Raw genomic sequence first — 20,102 nt, 5'->3', positions numbered from 1 at the left:
TTCTGATTTGCCTTTCCAAAGGAGGCACATCTATCTCAGTGAGCAGAGAGAGGTGTGACTTTGAATGGAATGGGAAGCAGGTTTGCCCTAAGCAGTTTCCTGCTGGAGTTTTCCTTAGTGATCTTGGGGGCCCAGGATATTTTCCTTTCACAGCTGATTTCACAAAGCCGGCTGGGTAGGAGGGCCCCAGGGCCGGGTGGCAGGGCGGGGGTCCCAGGGCGGCTGTGCGTGGTGCTGGGAGGCCGCCCGAGGGCAGCGCCGGCCCCGAGTCAGCCGCCGCAGGGCACCCTGGAGATGCGAAACGCCCCCAGCCGTGGGTCAGCAAGGGCGTCTCAGGTGACCCTCAGGGAGCGCTTCTCAGGCAGCCTGTGCGGGGTCCGTCCTGGCTGAGCACTGCGCGGACGGCGCGCCCACGAGACTCGGACCCGGCCTAGGGCTCAGCGGGGCGGGCGGACGCGGGCAGCCCACGGGACTGGGCCCCTCCCTGCGTCGCCATCACCGCTTTAAGTTCCAGGCCCGCGGCGCATGCGCAGTCAGGCCGTTGTGCGCAGGCGCAGAGGCGGCGGCGGCGGCGGATGTTTACGGCGGCCGAGGTTGGAGCGGCGCTGCCGGGCAGCGGACGCACGAGGGACGCGCCCGAGGAGCTGCAGGTCGCAGCCCAGGCGGTCCGAACCCGTCGGCCGGCCGAGCCTGGAGGTAGAGCCGCCGCCGCCGCCGCCGCCGTCCCCCCCCTCGGTCCGGCCTGCGGCGAGCGGGCGGTGTGTCCCCTCGGCCCCTTCCCTCCTCCTCCCCCACCCCCGGCACCCCTGCGCCCGGAGCGCTCCTCTGGGGGCCTCGCTTCTCCCCACCTCGGGCACCCTCGCTTCCCTGCAGCGGCCCCCAGGGCGCCCCGCGTTTCTCCGAGCGCTCGCGGTTTCCCTTCGGTCTCTCCCGGTGCCCGTTGCTCACTCACACTCTTGGGTCTGGTTAGTCCAGACCTGCAGCTTGTCCTTGATTTCCCAAGTGGGCAACGTTTGCAATTCCAAGGCAAGCCAAGAACTAAGGTTTAGAACAAAGTCTACCTTGGGCCCTTTCAGAAGATGACAATTGTTTTAAAAGAGTTGTTCCCCCCGCCTCGTGCCTTGGACATAGTAAGAATTGGAGCAGAGCTCTGGGACTTCCCTTCACGCATCGAAAGAGATCTTTGTTAGTTGGAGGAAGAACTTGTCTGAGCTTCGTGCCTTTTGTTTTTGTGAGAGGGTTGTGTCTCCCAAATGAATGTTTGCTCCAGCGTTGCACCTCAAATAAGTCACCTAAATATCCACGCCCTCTTTATCCACCCCCTCTTTACTCGTGTGCCTAGATTAGTTTTCATTTTTCTTCTCAAGGGAATGGCTAAACAGCTCCGATGTGGGCATTTGATAGAATGTCATTCAAGAATGAGTGATGTTGAGGTGCCTATAAGCAACTCAGAAATTGTTGTGGCCGTGCTTGGGGGAAATAGAGCCCTACACTCAGGTGATGAGAGGAGACCTCAGAGGTGATGGGTCCAGGGCCTTTCTCCCTGTCCCACCCCAGCTCGTACCTCCGGTGGAACTCGGCTGGGGTTGTCAAGAGCTCCTTTCATTCATGGCAACTTCATTTGTTAGAAAGCTTCTCTGTGTATTTAGTAGGCATTGTCTCCAGCACGTACCACTGGTCTGGCTTTTGTTAGGCCCATTAATAGTGTGCATGTGACAGCCTTTCAGGTGCAAATGCTCCTCGACTTGTGATGGGGTCGCATCCCAGTAAACACGTCGTTAAACCTGAAGTCGAACCATCCTAAGTCGGAGACCATCTGTATTTGAAAAAAGTCCCTTTGCATTCCTTGTAAGAGTTCTGGTTTTCAAGGTGAGAAATCTGTGTGTGTGTTTGATCATTCTGCCCAAAGGAGATGTGGCTTTGGGTCCTTTTTCCCACTCGTCTTCCACAATGAATTACTGTGTCCATATTACCCTTAAGAAGTGACATCCATGTTGGAGTGTGGTCTTCTCCCAAAACTCCATTACCATGCTTCATGCTTGTGTTGACACAGCCACAATCACAACCTCCTCAGGTGTCAGTTCTGAGACCTTCCCATGCCTGTCACCACCCAGCAAGTGTCCCTCATGTGCCCTGGCAGTTGGCATTGTAAGGAGCAGCCAGGTTGTCATGGACTGTTGCTAGTTACTACAGAGTAGTGAATTATAGTAAGGATTAATTACAGCAGATAATGTGCACAGTATCATCGAGTGCAGCATTCTAAAAATGATTCTACACTTTGAAAACTTGGATTTGACCAGATTGTAGAATCTAGGTGAAAATGATAGGATTTGGTTTGGCAAAGAGCTTAGTTGTCAGTGTTTTTGGTGACATCATGACTGATCACATCCACAGTCTGTTGTAAACAGCGATGGTTTCCAGCGTAACGGAGTGTTAGACTACCAGACAAAGATGGTAATAAATGTCAGACCCCACAGCTATTCACATGGATCCTACTAATGGCAATAGATATAGATAGGGTTGCCCCATAGTCAAAAGGTTACCGGTGTGTTGTGTAGTAAAGAACGTTGCTGTCTTGAGTATTTTTAAAAGCTGCATTGGTGTGGTATTAAAAACACAGGCCTGTTGCCATACAGTCCTGGGTTTGAATCCAGCCCCCTCCTCACAAATTGGCTGACGTGATCATGAACAAATTAACTGGCCAGCTCCAATTTGCTCCTTAATGTTGTGAAGTGTAAATGAGGCCATGACTGGCAGGTGGTACCTGGAAAAGGGTGCTTGTTTTTACTAAAAAGCTGTCCGAACTTTCCAGTTAAGGACAGAGTTCAAAATAAGTAATAGTTACTTAATGGAAAATGAAACCTATCCAACATACAGTTTGAGGTTGCCTTCTAAAGATGTGGCATTGAGACAGAATGTCAGAACATTATATACAGGCTTCTGGGTGAGGAGGTGGCTTTGACTGAGGAGAGTATGTGATTTCCAGCTCGTTTCCTAAATAGAACCTTAAGCATCCAAACACATGATTCTGCTTTTAACCACTGACCTAAATTTTAAGATGACTGTGCCAGGCTAGGGGTGCAGCCTCAGAGCTAAGTGGCTTATCCAGGATTAAACTTGACCTCATTAGGACTTAATTCCATCTAAGTCTAAGTCAACTGGCTGTGGACCATAATCTAACAAGGGCTCTGAAACAATTCAAAGAATTCAAAAAGGGTGTGAAAATTTAATGACTGGACCATCCTATTGATTTGCAAAACCTAATATTCAGCTCTAAAATCTTGAGTATGAAGTTTGAGTATTCCACCATAAAAATAGAAGAGAATTTGTGTTAAGCCATAGCCTTCACCCTTTTTGTTCACTTGTAAGGAACTACGTGATTATTTTCATTCCTGGGAAAACCTCTCCCACCACTGTCGCCTGTTGTGTACGTGGGTGTGTATGAAATCTGCCCCTGGCCCCTCGCCACCCTGCAGTATTTCTTAACCATCCTCATTCTGCTGTTAGAAATCCAGAGGAATGTGAGGAGGAAAGCAAGTATAAACTTCATCATAATTATAACAGGTTGTTAAAAAGATTGTGTTCATTTCAGAAAATGTCTTCATGAGGTCTGGTGGTCTTTTCCCCCAACAATTTGTATCTGGTGTTTTGTAAAGCATTACCATTTTATGTGAAGTTAAAGCAGTTACTTTGAAAAAGTTACATGGGGTAAGTATAAAATTGGAAAGGATATTTTTGTAGTTTTAAGAAGAGTAAGACTTCTCCATATGGAAGAGTGTTTTCTTGTGAATTAGATGAAGCTACACTGTATTTTAATAGTTAGGCTCAGAGGTGACACATTCTGCGCTTTTTCTTCTTGAAGGCAGCTTGGGAGAAGGTAAGACAAGTAGTTGTTATTTTTAAAGAGTTGGGAAAGCTGCATATCATGCAATTAAGAAGAGGCTGTAGGAAGTTCTGGTAGCAGCCCCTCCTACACTTAAACTTTAGCCAGGACGTTGATTTTGCATTTGTTAGGAGAAGGTGTTTGTCACAGTGTGTTCAATTTGGGAAGAGTGTTTTCTTGCTTTTTTTGTCTAAAATTTGAACATCAAAATATCCAGATCAACAGGTCAAATGGATTGCTTGACTTGGGTGGGTATTTTTGTGTTATGTTGGGGATGTAGAGTTCCCAGATGTAATATAGGACACCACCTAAATTTTTTTTCTTTTTTCTTTTCTCTTTTTTTTTTTTTTTGAGACAGAGAGAGTCTTGCTCTATTGCCCAAGCTGGAGTGCAGTGGCACGATCTGTGCTCACTGCAGCCTCTGCCTCCTGGGTTCAAGCTTTTCTCCTCTCTCAGCCTTGCAAGTAGCTGGGATTACAGGCATCCACTAGCACGCCTGGCTAATTTTTGTATTTTTAGTAGAGACGGGGTTTTACCATGTTGGCCAGGCTGTTCTCGAACTCCTGACCTCAGGTGATCTGCTCACCTCAGCCTCCCAAAGTGCTGGGATTACAGTCATGAGCCACCGCACCCGGCCTAAATTTGAATTTCAAATAAATCTCAAATAATTTTTAGTGGTGTTGTTTACCTGAGTTTCCAATGGAACTGGGATTTTTTTTTCCTTCTAAATCTAGCATCTCTGGGTGGGGCGGGGGATGAGGTGGGTGTTGACAAAAGATAGTCTATTATTTTCAGAATTCAGAATTCAAAAGTGGTATCTGTTTAGAACTTTTATTGTTCTGCTCTTACTTTTAACATAAACCACTCTTTTTAAAAATTTTTAATTATAGTATTGCCTAAGTGTAATCTTGAACATGGGCGGTGCTGTGAGTGCTGGTGAAGACAATGATGAGCTGATAGATAATTTGAAAGAAGCACAGTATATCCGGACTGAGCTGGTAGAGCAGGCTTTCCGAGCTATCGATCGTGCAGACTATTATCTTGAAGAATTTAAAGAAAATGCTTATAAAGACTTGGCATGGAAGCATGGAAACATTCACCTCTCAGCCCCATGCATCTATTCAGAGGTGATGGAAGCCTTAGATCTGCAGCCTGGACTCTCATTTCTGAACCTGGGCAGTGGCACTGGGTACCTGAGCTCCATGGTGGGCCTCATTCTAGGTAAGTGTGGAAGGAGAGTCTGAAAACTCATCTGTCTCAGGGAAGGAGGCGTCTCCTTTGACAGAAAATGTAGTCTGCTAATGGCCCGCCTGGGTCGAGACCCCAGCCTTCCCAGTAGTTATCTGACATTGACATATCACTGGGTGGTGGATGGAGGGATGAGGGAGGAAGGCCTGCATGCATCTCATGGCCCCAGGTTCTCCAGGGGGACCTCTCCTGTTCTCTGTCCCCTCTGCCTGTACCGCCACAGCCTGTACTGTGCACCTGCCCTGTGGACAGTGGAGGACAAAGACAGTTGTGTAAATCTTGACCCCGCTGTGATTTCTTGATTTAATTTTGTCACTCAGTCTTCGTTGGCACTCCTTCTCTGAATCGATGGTAATTAACTTTAAAGTCCTTTTGGAGTACTTATAAGCAGTTTTTTTTTTTTTGACAGAATCGTGCTCCATCGCCTAGGCTGGAGTGCCGTGACACAAACACGGCCCACTACAGCCTTGACTTCCTGGGCTCTAGCAGTCTTCCTGAGTACCTGGGGCCATAGCCGTGCACCACCACACCTGGCTAATTTTTAAAACTTTTTTGTGGAGATGGGGTCTTGGCGTGCACCACCATGCCTGGCTAATTTTTAAATTTTTTTTAGAGACAGGGTCTCGCCGTGTTTCCCAGGCTGGTCTCAAACTCCTGGGCGCCAGCTCTCCACCTTCCTCAGCCTCCCAAAGTGCTGGGATTACAGGCATGAGCCACCATGCCTGGCCAGATAACTAAGAAACAGATAAGTAAGGAGAAACATCACTTGGTGCAAAATGCTACGGGGGGGCGGGGAAGGCATCTGTTTTTAACTCAGTAAGGTGGAAGGGTTTTGCCAGAGGAGTGGTAGGAGCTGATCTCTACTGTAAAACCTTGCTCTAAACAGGAAGCAGGGCCAGGCTGCTGAGGCATGCTGGCTAAGACACTGGATGAAACCAGTGCAGAGAAGCTGGAGTCTGTATTTTTTCTAAATCCTGTTAGAACTGACAGGATTTACGGATGGACTGTATATGGTTGTGAAAGAAACATCAAGAATGTGGCTTGACTTGGTGGTTCATGCCTGTAATCCCAGCCCTTTGGGAGGCCAAGGCTGGAGGATCGCTTGAACCCAGGAGTTTAAGACTGCAGTGAGCTATGATTGCGCCACTACACTCCAGCCTGGGTGACAGAGCGGGACCTCGTCTCTAATTGAGTTTTGTGGATATGGAATGAGAATTTTGTTTTTTTTTTCTAAGTCTGTGTAAATTGGAATTTGGTGAAGTTTTGAGACCGAGTATTTTGACTTTAGGCTATAGATTGCTACCTTCAGGTGTAAAAATGTGTAGATTTTTATAATGCTTTTTGACTTTAACTTCTCTTCGATTGAAACTGTTGTGATCCTTGTGCTTTGAGAAGAGAACACGGTGCCCAGGTTATTTATCATTTTTGAATTTGGGAATTGTGATTTCCTCCAATGTAGCTGAAAAATTGGAGCTATAGCTAAGGTAGAACCTTGGGGAGAAATAGGTGCTCTAGCTGACTAGATTAGAAATGCTGTTGAAAAGAGCCAAAATGCTTAGGAAAAGATGACTTAAAGTAAGCCTGAAATGGCCAGGCGTGGTGGCTCACGCCTGTAATATCAGCACTTTGGGAGGCTGAGGCAGGCAGATTGCTTGAGGTCGAGTTTGAGACCAACCTGGCCAACATGGTGAAATGCTATCTCTACCAAAAGTATAAAAAATTAGCTGGGTGTGGTGGTGCGCACCTATAATCCCACTAACCAGGAGGCTGAGGCTGGAGAATCACTTGAACCTGGGAGGCGGAGGTCACAGTGAGGTTACAGAGATCGCGCCACTGCACCCCAGCCTGGGTAAAAGAGCGAGACTCCATCTCAAAAAGAAAAAAGGAAAGTAAGCCTGAAATGGCCTTGCTGTACTTGACATCCCCTAGAAGTTATAAGAAAAGGCCTTCCAACTTGATATTGTTGCTTGTCTTTTCTGAATCCCCTGTTTACTGGGAATTTCGTTGGATTTTGGGAGAAGAGAGGTCTGAAGGAAGGCAGGCCTGTTTTCTGCTGTAATGGATGTGACATGCTGCTTTGATGCAGTTGGAGGAAGTGACTTCAGGGTTTGCTGTCATGGATGCATGTCTTGGCTGCGTCTCCAGATGCTGCAGCTTATTCAACCTGAACAGCACTTTGTGCAAAGCACTCCAGAGTGAAAGCTCATTGGCTTCCCAGTGCCTGTGAATGTGGGTCTCTCATCTGACAGATGTCTTTACTGTGACCCTTCATTGCCTTTCACGTGGTCTGAGCTGCATCCTGGGTCAGCCATGTTCCTGTGCTTGCTCTGTGGCCTCCTCTCCCCTTTGCTCAGGGCTGTCCTTACCTTCGTTTGTCATGAACCAGGGGAGAATACAGTAGATACTAAGAGATGGTGACTCATAAGTCACCTACCTGAAAAAATGCTGTGTGATTAGGAAGCAGGGCATACCTGGGAGTGACTCTGCCAGGGGAGGCCTTGCAGGTCTGGCTTCAGTGCCATGTTCCAGTGCTGTGTTCCAGGTGCCGTGTTCGTGACACCCCCCAGCCACCCTGTGTCCTCCTTCCCCTGCTAGTCATCTTCTTATTAAGCAGGTGGGTTGAGATATTTGTGTTACTACTGTTTGGTGTTAAGCTTCTTGGGAATAGGACACATATCTCGTATCTGTTATTAGAATTAACTGCTTATTAAGTGCTTGATAGTGAAGGTGAGGGGTCAGTGAAAATAAGATGAGTAGGAAAAATCAAGCAGCTATTTTTGGTCTCTGGCACAGTGGCAGAGTCGGGAATTGAAGTCGGGGAGTTGTCAGAAGGTCTTGACATTGGGAGTAATTCAGGATTTCATGTTGTAAATAGTGAAAAGTTGAACTCTCAGGTAGGGTGTATTTTGATGAGGTAATGTTTTAGCAGCAGCTCTGTGTGTGAAATCTGTTGAGAGAGAAGAGCAGCAGGTACAGTTGTCCAAATGGGGGCCAGGGAAGCCTTTTCCTGGGCTGGTAACTCTTGTCCTAGGAGGGCCCGCATGGTGCAAAGGTGTGGGAGGCACAGAAGGTTGCTCGTTTCTCAGCATTTCTGTGAGATTGTAGAGTCCAGTGCTGCATGATCACTGTGGTAGATGCGTCTACTAAGTAAAGTCCTACGTGCCCTATTGATTTTTACATGTAGACTTAAAAAGTTGACGTGTAACTTACCCATGTAAATGAACAAGTGTGAAGTGTGAATTCTGATGGACTTTTACATGTGCATCCACCTCCATATAAACTCCACCCGGAGCATGATACAGAGTAGAATCGGCACCCCGGAAGGCTCCCATGCCCCCTCCTCCTAGAAAGGTCCCCAATGTTGCACCTTCCAGAAAGGTGATGACGGTTTTGCCTTTGTCAGTATAGATGAATTTTGCCTGATTTTTACCTTCGTGTAAGTGGATTCCTACAACAAAGAGACTCAACAGAGAGACCCATAACAGAGAGACTCATATTGAGTGTCAATACTGTGTTCTCAGCTAACGTAGGGGCAGTTTTATATGGAGGGAGGGCTTTCATCATTAAGTGGACTTGTAACATTTCTCAGTTTTATTTCAAATTACTGATAAATATCCTTTGATATAAAAAATGTTTCATTGTGACTTGGAAGCATAGTTTTATCTTAATGATGATGACTGAACCCTGTTTTGTGAATATTATAATGCACACATCTGAGTGTTTTGGGAAACTTTTCAGGGAAAACAGAATTGTCTTAAATGTTACCTCTGGACAAACAGGTGAGGCCTGTGTCAGTTGCACTTGCAAATACATGTTTCTTCTGTAGTTCATTAGTAAGACTTGAACACTTGGTTTGTTTCAATTTTCAAATGATTCTTTAAAAGTTTGAGAGCAGAGAAGCCCAGGCCCCAAGTATTTATCATGTGGTGAGCTGTGATAATGTGATGAGACTTCAAAACTTGGTGAGTGTCTGCAGTTGCAGATGCTAAATCAGATGCGTCACAGTTGGTAGAAGTAAACAAATGAGCAGGAGCTCTTGCTCTGGTTCTACATGTTTTCTTATTCTTAAACGTTTTAGGTCCTTTTGGCGTGAACCATGGGGTGGAACTTCACTCAGATGTGATAGAATATGCAAAGCAGAAACTGGACTTCTTCATCAGAACAAGTGATAGTTTTGACAAGTAAGATGAAATACTATCCATTGGCTCAGATAATGAGAATTATAATTTTACAAAGTTTTGCTCAGATAGAAAGAAATCAGCTTATTAGTGTTCAAGTGGTAGCAAACGTAAATAAACTGTGGTAGGATGATCCTATGTGCCCGTTCTAAGTTTTAAAAAATATTCTGTGTTTTTGAGGATTTTAGGGTATTTCAAACTGTTACACCTACATAAGGTAATTTCTGACCAATATAAGAATAGAAGAAAACAGAAAATGTTCATTTGCTCAGTATTCATGTTTCCTATTTAAGACAACTTTTTACCACCTAATTTTTCCTAAAATGAAATTGTTGCATTTTTCTTTAAACAGTATATATAACTAGCTTTTGCCATTTTAAAATAAGACGTTAAAGTTCTTATTTTAGGGATTAAAATTTTTGGAAACACCAAGTGCAGTTTCACCACCCCCACATCTCACTCACTGTGTTAATAGATCTCACATAAGATGATAGGAAGATGACACAGACAACAGTGATTGGAGATTGTGTTAAATATGGATAATACTTTTGATACTCACTTTCATACTGTTTTGTTTGGCATTTCTAGAGTTCTCGTTATATAGTATAATTCTTTTTGGAAGTAATTCTTGGACGTTTGTAATTCTTTTCTTCCAGCTCCTTGCTCTGTAAACTGTGTTACATTGCTGTGGGATTTTAACCTGTGGTTAGCATAGGTTTACTGTATACACTTGTTGCAATGTGATACCTTTAGTTGCAAGAAGCATTTTTTACTTCCAGGTTTGACTTCTGTGAACCTTCCTTTGTTACTGGGAATTGCCTGGAGATTTCTCCGGATTGTTCTCAGTATGATCGTGTATACTGTGGGGCTGGTGTGCAGAAAGAACATGAAGAATACATGAAGAATCTTCTCAAAGTGGGAGGGATCCTTGTCATGCCACTGGAAGAGAAGGTCAGATTCCCTTCATAACTGACATTTTTGCACACTGTTTGCCAAGGTCTGTTCTGGGCAGTTTATGTATACTTACTCTTTTAACAATTTCCTGCATTTCATAAATGAGGAAACAGAGGCAGGGACAGGTGAGGGAGATGCCAGGTCATGCACATAGCCTAGGTGGGGCCAGAACCTGACTCAGGTGGGGACTTCAGAGCCTACACATGAAACCCTTTTTCTCCCCCTTCCTTCTCTCTCTCTTTCCTTTTCCTTGTTCTGTCCCTTCCTCCTCACCTCCCTCTTCCTTCCCCTTCTCCTTTCCCCCAGCTGTTCTGAGTTTTAATTCTAATTGTTAATGTGTTATAATTGGTCTGTTATTAGAATTATATATAACATTATTAGAGTAATTCTATTCTCATCATTAGTCTAATTGTTAAATGCCTTGATGTTATGCACTTCACAGGAATCCTTTACTTAGTGAGAGTCTTGTCCAAGTTTGCTATTTGGTCATGCATGTTTGTCTGTGTTACTGTGTTTCACTGTGAAAAATAGTTCATAATAAATGAACAGATTAATCAGACATGAATTGGTCACCAAGAAGAATGTCTCCCAGTCACAAAGAACTAGGAAAACACTAATAGTAAAAATTAGGAGGTTTTAATTGTTTCAATAAAAATTTGGAGATGAGATCTTGCTCTGTCATTCAGGCTGGAGTACAGTGGCGTGATAATAGCTGACTATAACTTCAAACTCCTGGGCTGAAGTGACCTTCTGCCTCAGCATCCAAGTAGCTGGCACTGTAGGCACGTGCTGCCATGCCCAGCTAAATTTATTTAATTAAATTAATTAATGTATTTAATTACAGACAGAGTCTCACTCTGTTGCCCAGGCTGGAGTGCAGTGGCGCAATCTCGGCTCAGTGCAACCTCCGCCTCCTGGGTTGAAGCGATTATCCTGCCTCAGCCTCCTGAGTAGCTGGGATTACAGGTGCGCGCTGCCACACCCAGCTAATTTTTGCATTTTTAGTAGAGACAGGGTTTCACCATGTTGGTCAGGCTGGTCTCGGAGCGCCTGACCTCGTGATCGCCCGTGTCGGCCTCCCAAAGTGCTGGGATTACAGGTCTGAGCCACTGCGCCTGGCCTAATTTTATTTTTTTAGTGACGGGCTCTCACTGTGTTGCCCAGGCTGATCACAAACTCCTGGCCTCAAGCAGTCGCCTCACTTCAGCCTCCAGAGTTGTTGGCATGAGCCATCACACCTGGCAGAATATTGTTTTAAATGTCTTTGCTTACACAAGTGAAATTACAGGTCTTTGTTGCTATACAAAAATGCATTGGATTTTTTATTGGAATTGTATCATCTCGATTAGTTTGAGGATTGTGGACATCTTTACAATGTTTCGTCTGCTTATGTAGAATATGAAATAGGGGTTTATAGTTTTATTTACGGTTTTATACATCATTTATTGATTATATGGAAATACTTGTTTTTCATTATAACGACATTCTTTTAAAAATGTTTAAACATATGTTTTGCTGCTATATAAGAATGTTTGTTGATGTTTACTTAGTACATGGCTACTTAATCCTTTAAGTTATGAGATTTGTGACATAGAATCTTAGTTTTTAGAGGATTTACTGACTTAGATATTTTTAGAAAAGGCCAGCATGTAATCATAGCATGAAAGAACTGACCAAAAATAGTTTTGTGACCTGTGTAGGCCACTTGGAGACTGACCCAGCCACACGGAGCACACAGAGGGTCATGTCTAATTGTGTTCTCTGGTGCTCCGAATACTTGAATTCAAAAGAAATGTTTTGATGACCTACCCTGGAGTATGTTAAGCCACCAGATCCCGGTGCTTTCGTGGGGGTGATACCAGGGCACGGCTTAAACACTTCGGTGTTTGTCTCCAAAGCCTGAGGATAATTGCCCAGGCATCCAAGATGACAAGTTTGCATTTAAAAAAGTAACAGGGATTCTATATAACAGTATCTGTGACTACAGTGCCTACCAGGAGTTACGCCCGCCGCCCCTCCCCCCGCCCCCAGTAACAACAGGTCAGGATTCAATTGGTTATTAACATATCTTTGCTTTATACTTTAGAACAGATCCCCTTTTCACCCTCAATGTTGACTTTTTTGGAGAGTGCTAGAGCATTGTCTTATAAGAATGCTCACATTCTCTATGTGATTGTTTCCTCTTGCTATCCTATAACTAGTTTCTCTATAATATATGATTTCTGTAAACAGAAGTTAGGCCTAGGGCCTGAATATATTCAGGTTAAGCATTTTTGCAGGAATCTTCATAAGACAGATGTACTTCATGGCACATCACATTAGGGGTCCATATGTCAAGATATTTCATTTTATTGTAAGCGTATCTATGTATTTTTGTAGTATGTATAGGAATGATTAAATATGAGCTATTTAGTAGCCAAATCTTTTGAATATTCTCATTTTGTCTCTGGGATAGTTGACTAAGATAACACGCACGGGTCCTTCAGCTTGGGAAACCAAAAAGATTCTTGCTGTTTCTTTTGCTCCTCTGATCCAGCCCTGCCATTCAGAGTCAGGAAAATCAAGACTTGTCCAGTTACGTAAGTATACCAGTCTTTACTTATTTTATCTTTTAGATCTTTTTCGTCTGGTTAGATTTTAAAAGGAAACAAAGCTTACAAAGAACCTTTTGATATTAAAAAGCACCACTCCCATGCTGAAACTAAAATTCTACAAGCAATTTCAGGCATTAAAAAAGTTATAATCTATTTTTAGCCTATTTCAGGTTATTTTAGCTGTCTTTTAAATCTACAAAGAGCTGTTGCTGGTCACGCCACTGAAAGCGTAGGACGCACATAAAAGGGAGCTCATTTTGCCGCGTGGGAGACTGAGCCTCTTTGCCGCTTCCGCTGGGTGAGGTCTTCAGAGAGAGCCATCGAGAGGGCTCCTGCAGAGTCATGGGGCATCTGTTCCCCAGGGCACCAAGCGCCTGCTGCCTCATGAGTAGACGAGGGCAGAGAACACATTCCAGCTAATCTGCTGGGGTGGATAGGAGACTTTCCGTGGAACCTCACACAGCCGAGCCTTTGTGTTTCACTAGTTCAGGATGCAAACTGAGCAAGGAACTGATACCAGGGCCAGCACGATAGCAAAACCTCCTGATGTTTTAAAATTTAAACAACTCACACAGAAAGGAGAGTTCCAATTGATTTTATTTAAAATAAAACTATCAGGATGCTCTCTGATCATTTAGAAAATTTGGAAAATGCAAATTTTAGGAAGGGAAATGCAAATAATAGGAAGGAAAAAGTTTTGCATAGTCCCACCACTCAGAGACAATACATTTTGGCAAATCTCTTCCAGAAAAGTTTTTTGGTTTATTAGGAATCATCTATTAAATGATTACACTTTGCTTTGGTCTCTACTAAGTACAGGTTCTAAGAAGTAGACACGGTTCTTGAAATTTGATAATGAGCAACAATAGGACATGCAAAACGGTTGGAGTAATTAGGGAAGGTTTGGCAGAGGATGATGTTTGTGCTCGGCCTTCAAGGGCGAAAAGCAGTTCCCTAAAGAGGAGAAAGTGGAGAAAAGTGCCAGCAATGGTAGGGCAGAAGTCAAGATGCATGTTCCCCGTATAGTCAGAGTTGGGACTGGTGGGAGAAACTACTGGTATGTAGGTTAGAATTGGGTTTATCATGTTGGCTGGGCAGAGCTATCAGATGCTTCAAGCAAAAGATCCTGGATAAGCCTGGTGGTCAGGTGGAGGGTGAATCTGTCAAATGCATGCTCTGAAAATCTCACCAGAATAACCTTTTTAAGTAAGTGCTGCTCTTGGCTGGGAGGTCACCAGCTTCCAGAGCCTTAACAGAGTTTGGGAAGGCAAGGGCATCTTTGGGGTATTTATGAGACTTTTTGAGGGTCTGGTTGAAAATGAGTCTTTCCCTGTGAGGGCTTCATCTGGCCTGATTAAGAATCATGACAATGTGGTGGGCAGTTTGGATGCTTGTTTTGCGGAGATGGTTTTGAAGAGAATGTTAGATAATCAATATTAATGTGATGCTTTTAGAGTTTCTGAAGTGACCCATTGGGTTATTTGCAACTTTTCTTTTCCTGGGCCAGAGTTTCCTAGACTAGTAAAGTCATGTTCGTGAAGACAGTGGAATAGAAAACTCTGTGAGTCTAGACATACGTGATACTGGATCATGTGAGTGTAGATGCGTGGTGTAGGGTGTGTAAGTTTAGACCTGCATGATATGGGGTCAGAGCGTAGACGTGCACAATGAGGGGTCATGAGTGTGGACATTTGCAGTGTGCGGTCACGTGTGTGTGGGTGTGCGTGGTGTGGGGTCGTGTGAGTGTGGGCACGCATGGTGTGGGGTGATGAGAGTGCGAGAATGTACGGTGTGGGGTCATGAGTGTGGGCGTGCATGGTGTGGGGTCATGGGTGCAGGCGTGCACGGTGCAGGGTTGTGTGAGTGGGCGTGCGCGGTGTGGGGTCATGGGTGCAGGCGTGCGCGGTGCGGGGTTGTGTGAGTGTGGGCGTGCACGGTGTGGGGTCATGGGTGCAGGCGTGTGCTGTGTGGGGTCGTGTGAGTGTGGGCGTGTGCTGTGGGGTCATGAGTGCGGGCGTGCACGGTGTGAGGTGTGAGTGGGTACGCGTGATGTGGGGTCATGTAAGTGCGGGCATGCATGGCGTGGGGTCGTGTGAGTGTGGGCACGCGTGATGTGGGGTCGTGAGTGCAGGTGTGTGCGGTGTGGGGTAATGTTCATGCACGGTGTGGGGTCGTGTGAGTGCGGGTGTGTGCGGTGTGGGATGAGTTCGGGCGTGCACGGTGGGGTTCATGTGAGTGCGGGCATGTGCGGTGTGGGGTCACATGAGTACGGAAATGCATGGTGTGGGATCATGTGAGTGTAGATATGTGTGGTGTGGGGTAGATGGGTTAGCTTTCAGATTGAATGGACACAGGTCACATTGGAAGCAGGAACCAGTGGAAAGCTGTTGAAATTTTCCAGGCGAGATATAAAGATGAAAACTAAGAGACTGGCTTCTACAGTGGAGAAGATTGAATGATACATACAATGATACAGTCCTTCTGAGGAAGGACATGTGAGGTGTTCATTGTTTGTTGTAGACCTGGGTATATGGGAGGCTCAGGATCCTGGTCAGGACTGGATTAGAACCTTGGGAGCTATTGGCTGGCCTGTTATTTAAAGCCACAGAATGGATGTAAAACCAAGGACTAGCAGTCATATCGAGAGGGGGAAATGGTGGAAATTGGAACCTTAGGGAGCATCACTGGGCTGGATGGAAGAGGAAGAGCCTGCAAGAGAAAAGAGCTGTGGAGGTCAGAGGGAGCGGCTGTGCCTTGGGCCAGGGTAGCAGTGAGCCACGTTCCTTATCCCAAGCCGACACCTTGGCGATCTGGAGAGGCCAGAGCTGAAGGCTGGGACCCTGAGGGCCTCGGAAGGAGTTGTTTCAGCCTTTTGGGGCAACAGCTAGATCCTAGTGCTCTGGAAGTAATCTTTCTGGATGTGAGATGATGAAGGAAGGATGGCTGTACTTGAGGAGGGAGCTGGGTCACAGATGGGGCAAGAGGCATGATCGTGTTGTTTGGTGAGGAGACAGGATTGAAGACAAAGGAAGTGCCAGAGCCTGTCCTGGAGAAAGGAGAAGGGACCTCTTGTCTGTGGAGTCAGAAAAACAGGAAAGGTTGAAGGGAGAAGGTGCTACTTACTGCCAAGGACCTGGGACACAAGCCTGTTTGAGGGTTTCCGAAGAACAGTGGAGAGATTCTCTGCAGGCCTTTCTGATTTTGGTGATAAATGTGTACAGCACAAGAGCTCTCCCTGTAGTGCAGACTGTTGTTCTTTGGAGAAGTGGAGTACTGGAGGGGAAAAGTGATGCTGAGTTACTTTTATTAATGATATATAATTAATACTAAACTATAAGTTTAATGTAATTTTCCCTTTGAGAAATATTGCCTGCATGAAATTGTGAGCTTTAATTGTCAAATGTTCTTTCTCCTTGGTGTGCTTTAGAGTTTTTGCTTTTTCTGAAAAATGTTTGGATTTGCATTTCTGTACTTTAATAAAAATGGAACAAATATTCAATGTGTGAATAACTATGAAAATATTAGTAGATAAAAGAATATTAGGCTGGGCACGGTGGCTCACGCCTGTAATCTCAGCACTTTGGGAGGCTGAGGCGGGTGGATCGCTTGATGTCAGGAGTTCAAGACCGGCCTGACCAACATGGTGAAACCTTGCCTCTACTAAAAATACAAAAATTAGCTGGGCATGGTGGCACGTGCCTGTAGTCCCAGCTACTGGGGAGGTTGAGGCGGGAGGATCACTTGAACCCAGGAGACGGAGGTTGCAGTGAGTGGAGATCGCACCTTTGCACCCCAGCCTGGGTGACAGAGTAAGACTCTGTCTCAAAAACAAGAATGTTGGAGACATATTCACTCTATTACTAGTAGGTGGGTATTAATACACACATGAACACACAGACAATAGAATAATGAAACTAGGCTGTTGGAGACATATTCACTCTATTACTAGTAGGTGGGTATTAATACACACATGAACACGCAGACAATAGAATAATGAAACTAGGCTGTTGGAGACATATTCACTCTATTACTAGTAGGTGGGTATTAATATACACATGAATGCGCAGACAATAGAATAATGAAACTAGGCTGTCAGGAAAACAAACTGTAACCCAGGTGTTGGTTCCACCACTGATTAATGTAGCCAAGCAGTATTGCTTCCTTTCCCTTTCAAAGTTAAGAACTGATGCATTTGAAAATGTCTTTTGAAAAGTACCATATGATTGTAAATCAGAGCACTAATTGACATTTGCTTAGCCTGCTCTCATATTCTTTCAACATATTCATAAATTTGCAAGTTAATTCAAATGAAGTTACGGGTCTTAGATGTGTAGGCATTGTGGTCGTGTTGCTCAGATGAGTTTGACTGTGTCTCATTCTTTTGTGCCGCAGCACCAGTGGCAGTTCGCAGCCTCCAGGACTTGGCTCGCATTGCCATCCGGGGCACCATTAAAAAGGTTATTCATCAGGAAACTGTGAGCAAAAACGGAAACGGACTAAAGAACACCCCCAGGTTTAAACGAAGGAGAGTTCGCCGCCGTCGAATGGAAACGATTGTCTTTTTGGACAAAGAAGTCTTTGCCAGTCGGATTTCCAACCCCTCAGATGACAACAGCTGTGAAGACTTGGAAGAGGAACGGAGGGAAGAAGAAGAGAAGACCCCGCCTGAAACAAAGCCAGACCCCCCAGTGAACTTCCTACGCCAGAAGGTCCTGAGCCTCCCTCTGCCAGATCCCCTGAAATACTACTTGCTTTATTACAGAGAAAAATAAGTCTCCTGTTTGAAAGGGGGAAATGAGGAAGAGCAGATTGCTGAGTCTGAAGTTTGTGCTGCCTACGTGCTGTTGAACCTGGAGGCAGACATTGCGGGGAAGGGAACTGCTGGGCTCATCCACATCATGGTTTTCTTCTTCTAGTTCCTGATTGGCCTCTAAAATTGTATTCAGTTGTATGATTTCTTTACGTAATTCCACAAGACCTTCATTGCATAGAAGATTGTTTTCCCAAAGTGGAGAGAATCTTCATAGAGAAAAAGAGAAGGCTGTTTCTTTTTCGGCTCTGATGAAACACTCAAGTGTGTGTAAGAGAGACTGTTTGACGACCGTCCCTCATACAACATGCACGTTACTCCCTAAAGATGAAAACCGAAGTGGAAACTAACCTGTGTTGCTTATAAAGTGTGAAAGCACAAGCTTATAAATGTATGAAATCTTTTCTGGGTGTGACGCACCTGCATCCAAGTTTGAATTTTTATGATACGTGCCACTTAGTTACTGGCACTGAGTATCACTGAATTTCTTAGTTTTCTAGTGGGGAAACATTACTGAGAAGCCCTCCCTTATTTTAAGTAAGTTAATTAAATCTTATGTGAGTTGTCAGTTGAAAATTTTCAAAGGAAAAATTTTGATGGGGTGGAGGAATGAACTGCCAAATAATCTTTCTGGAATTCCGGGAGAATTCCAAAGAGGGTTTTTTTTTTTTTTTTTAATGACATGTTTTGATACCTTTAAAAGAATATCCTGGAAAAGGAAGCGAATTTTTTTCTGTGTGTGAGCAATAAGCGAAGTTACATGTGCCGTAACCTTGGGGATGATTCTGTACCCAGTTTTAAAGATCATCATGGTTTTCTAAGGTGTTGACACCCTCCATCCTCAGAGCAGGTAGAAAGTGTTAAATAGACTGGGACTCTAGGTAGAAAGGAATTAGACTGGGGACTCTATAATGGACAGCCTGTGCTTTTTGACTTCAGTTTGCTATTTTTCTGCGATCACATTAGAGTACTGATTCATAGATTCTATCTTTTATAATTCTGGAGAAAAAGAGATTTGTTAGTTTTGTAATTTTTTTGTAAGAGCAAATGTATGTATTTTAGTAGCTCCATTGATGAGAATAGTGTAACTCGCACTGACTTGTGGTATCAGCCTTCTCTGAGCCTTGTGTGTGGAGAGCTTTCTATCTTACCAAATGGTAGGGCTAAAAGAACAGCAGCGTTTTTGGTAGTCACATAGCAAAATGATCAGAGTTACATTGCTTATTCCAAAACATTGGTTCTTTTTAAAACATTTTTTTTTTACCCAAAGAAAAGAATAATATAAATTATTAACAATAAACATAAATTCAGAGTGTCGATAGAGGATTCGGTATCCAGAGTTTATTGTTAATCTTAATCCTCAGCTTCTTGGGAGTTGCTGGGCTTCAGTGTCTCTGTGGTTTCGCCACGTTAGCTAAGCTCTGGTTATTTTGGATCTTTTCTGCTTTTTTAAGTAACTGAGTCATTTTTACCACACAATCCAGTTTGCATGTATAGCTGGGAAACGTGTATTGCTCTAGATTGGCCAGTTTAAGTCATTTTAAAGAAAGTTAGTTCATAGTTGTTGCCTTTTAACTCATAGTCAAGCTTCATTCTTTCAAAGAGAAACGTGTGATTTACATTTACTTGCTAATATTTTGTAGTTTGGAAATCCTTGTGGGCATTATTCTAACATGTAGACAGTTACTTGGAAATTTTTGGAAATAATATTAAATGAGTGGTATCTGTGAAATTGGTTATATTAGGTGGCTTGACTAGGTTTTTTTCTATAATTGTATATGGACTGCATTTTTTAAAAAACCACATATGCCTTTATGCTAGATTGTAAAAAAAAAATTGTATTATAATGCATAAGACATGTTTTTCCCTCATACACTAGACTTTTCCTAGCATTTCGTATTTCTGTGTTGTCAGTGTGTGATTTTTAAACCAGAATTTGGTTTAAAAAAATATGGTTGTAATATATGTGAGAAATAGTTTGGTGTTTACCTATGAAAATAAAGGATTGTAAGTAAGGTTTCCTGCGCACCTTATAGCAGAATTCAATATAATATAATACACTACTTTCTGTTTTCAAACAGATAAATCATAATATAGTCTGTATTGTCTGTAAGATCTATCTCGTAAACCACATTCTTAACAACTATTTACTTTTGAGTGGTTTGTATTTTAATATGTGACTTTTGTCTTGAAAAGTAGTATAGCCATAGACTTGTGCAAAACAAATTTCAAATTTATAGATATTAAGTTTGTAATGAAAGAATCAAATGTGTATGTAAAAATACTTTTTACCAGTCTGGAACTTGGGAAAAATCCAAGGAATTTGCAACATAGATTTTAATGAGCTGGTAAACACAAATCATGTCAATAAAGGTAGTCAGGATATTTTATCCTTAGCATTGCTTCTGCATCCTGTGTGGGATTCCAATTCTTGA

The 20,102-nt window shown here is 43.8% G+C and overlaps 1 protein-coding gene across 2 annotated transcripts; it reads left to right on the top strand.

Annotated features, from left to right (window-relative positions):
- Window positions 1-535: 535 nt before the first annotated feature.
- Window positions 536-18,454, top strand: PCMTD2 (protein-L-isoaspartate (D-aspartate) O-methyltransferase domain containing 2). Of its 2 annotated transcripts, none has more exons than XM_011976417.1 (6): window positions 536-696; window positions 4,774-5,104; window positions 9,210-9,312; window positions 10,089-10,260; window positions 12,719-12,842; window positions 17,250-18,454. In XM_011976417.1, exons 2-6 carry the CDS (start codon window positions 4,798-4,800, stop codon window positions 17,627-17,629), a joined length of 1,086 nt encoding a protein of 361 aa, XP_011831807.1. In that variant the 5' UTR covers window positions 536-696; window positions 4,774-4,797; the 3' UTR covers window positions 17,630-18,454. The 2 variants fall into 2 exon arrangements, with proteins under 2 accessions (XP_011831807.1, XP_011831808.1); XM_011976418.1 differs by having other exon boundaries at window positions 590-758.
- Window positions 18,455-20,102: the final 1,648 nt, after the last annotated feature.

This window comes from Mandrillus leucophaeus, unplaced genomic scaffold, assembly GCF_000951045.1.
Source record: "Mandrillus leucophaeus isolate KB7577 unplaced genomic scaffold, Mleu.le_1.0 Scaffold1658, whole genome shotgun sequence".
NCBI lineage: Eukaryota > Metazoa > Chordata > Mammalia > Primates > Cercopithecidae > Mandrillus > Mandrillus leucophaeus.
This window is presented reverse-complemented; position numbering and strand designations above follow the sequence as displayed.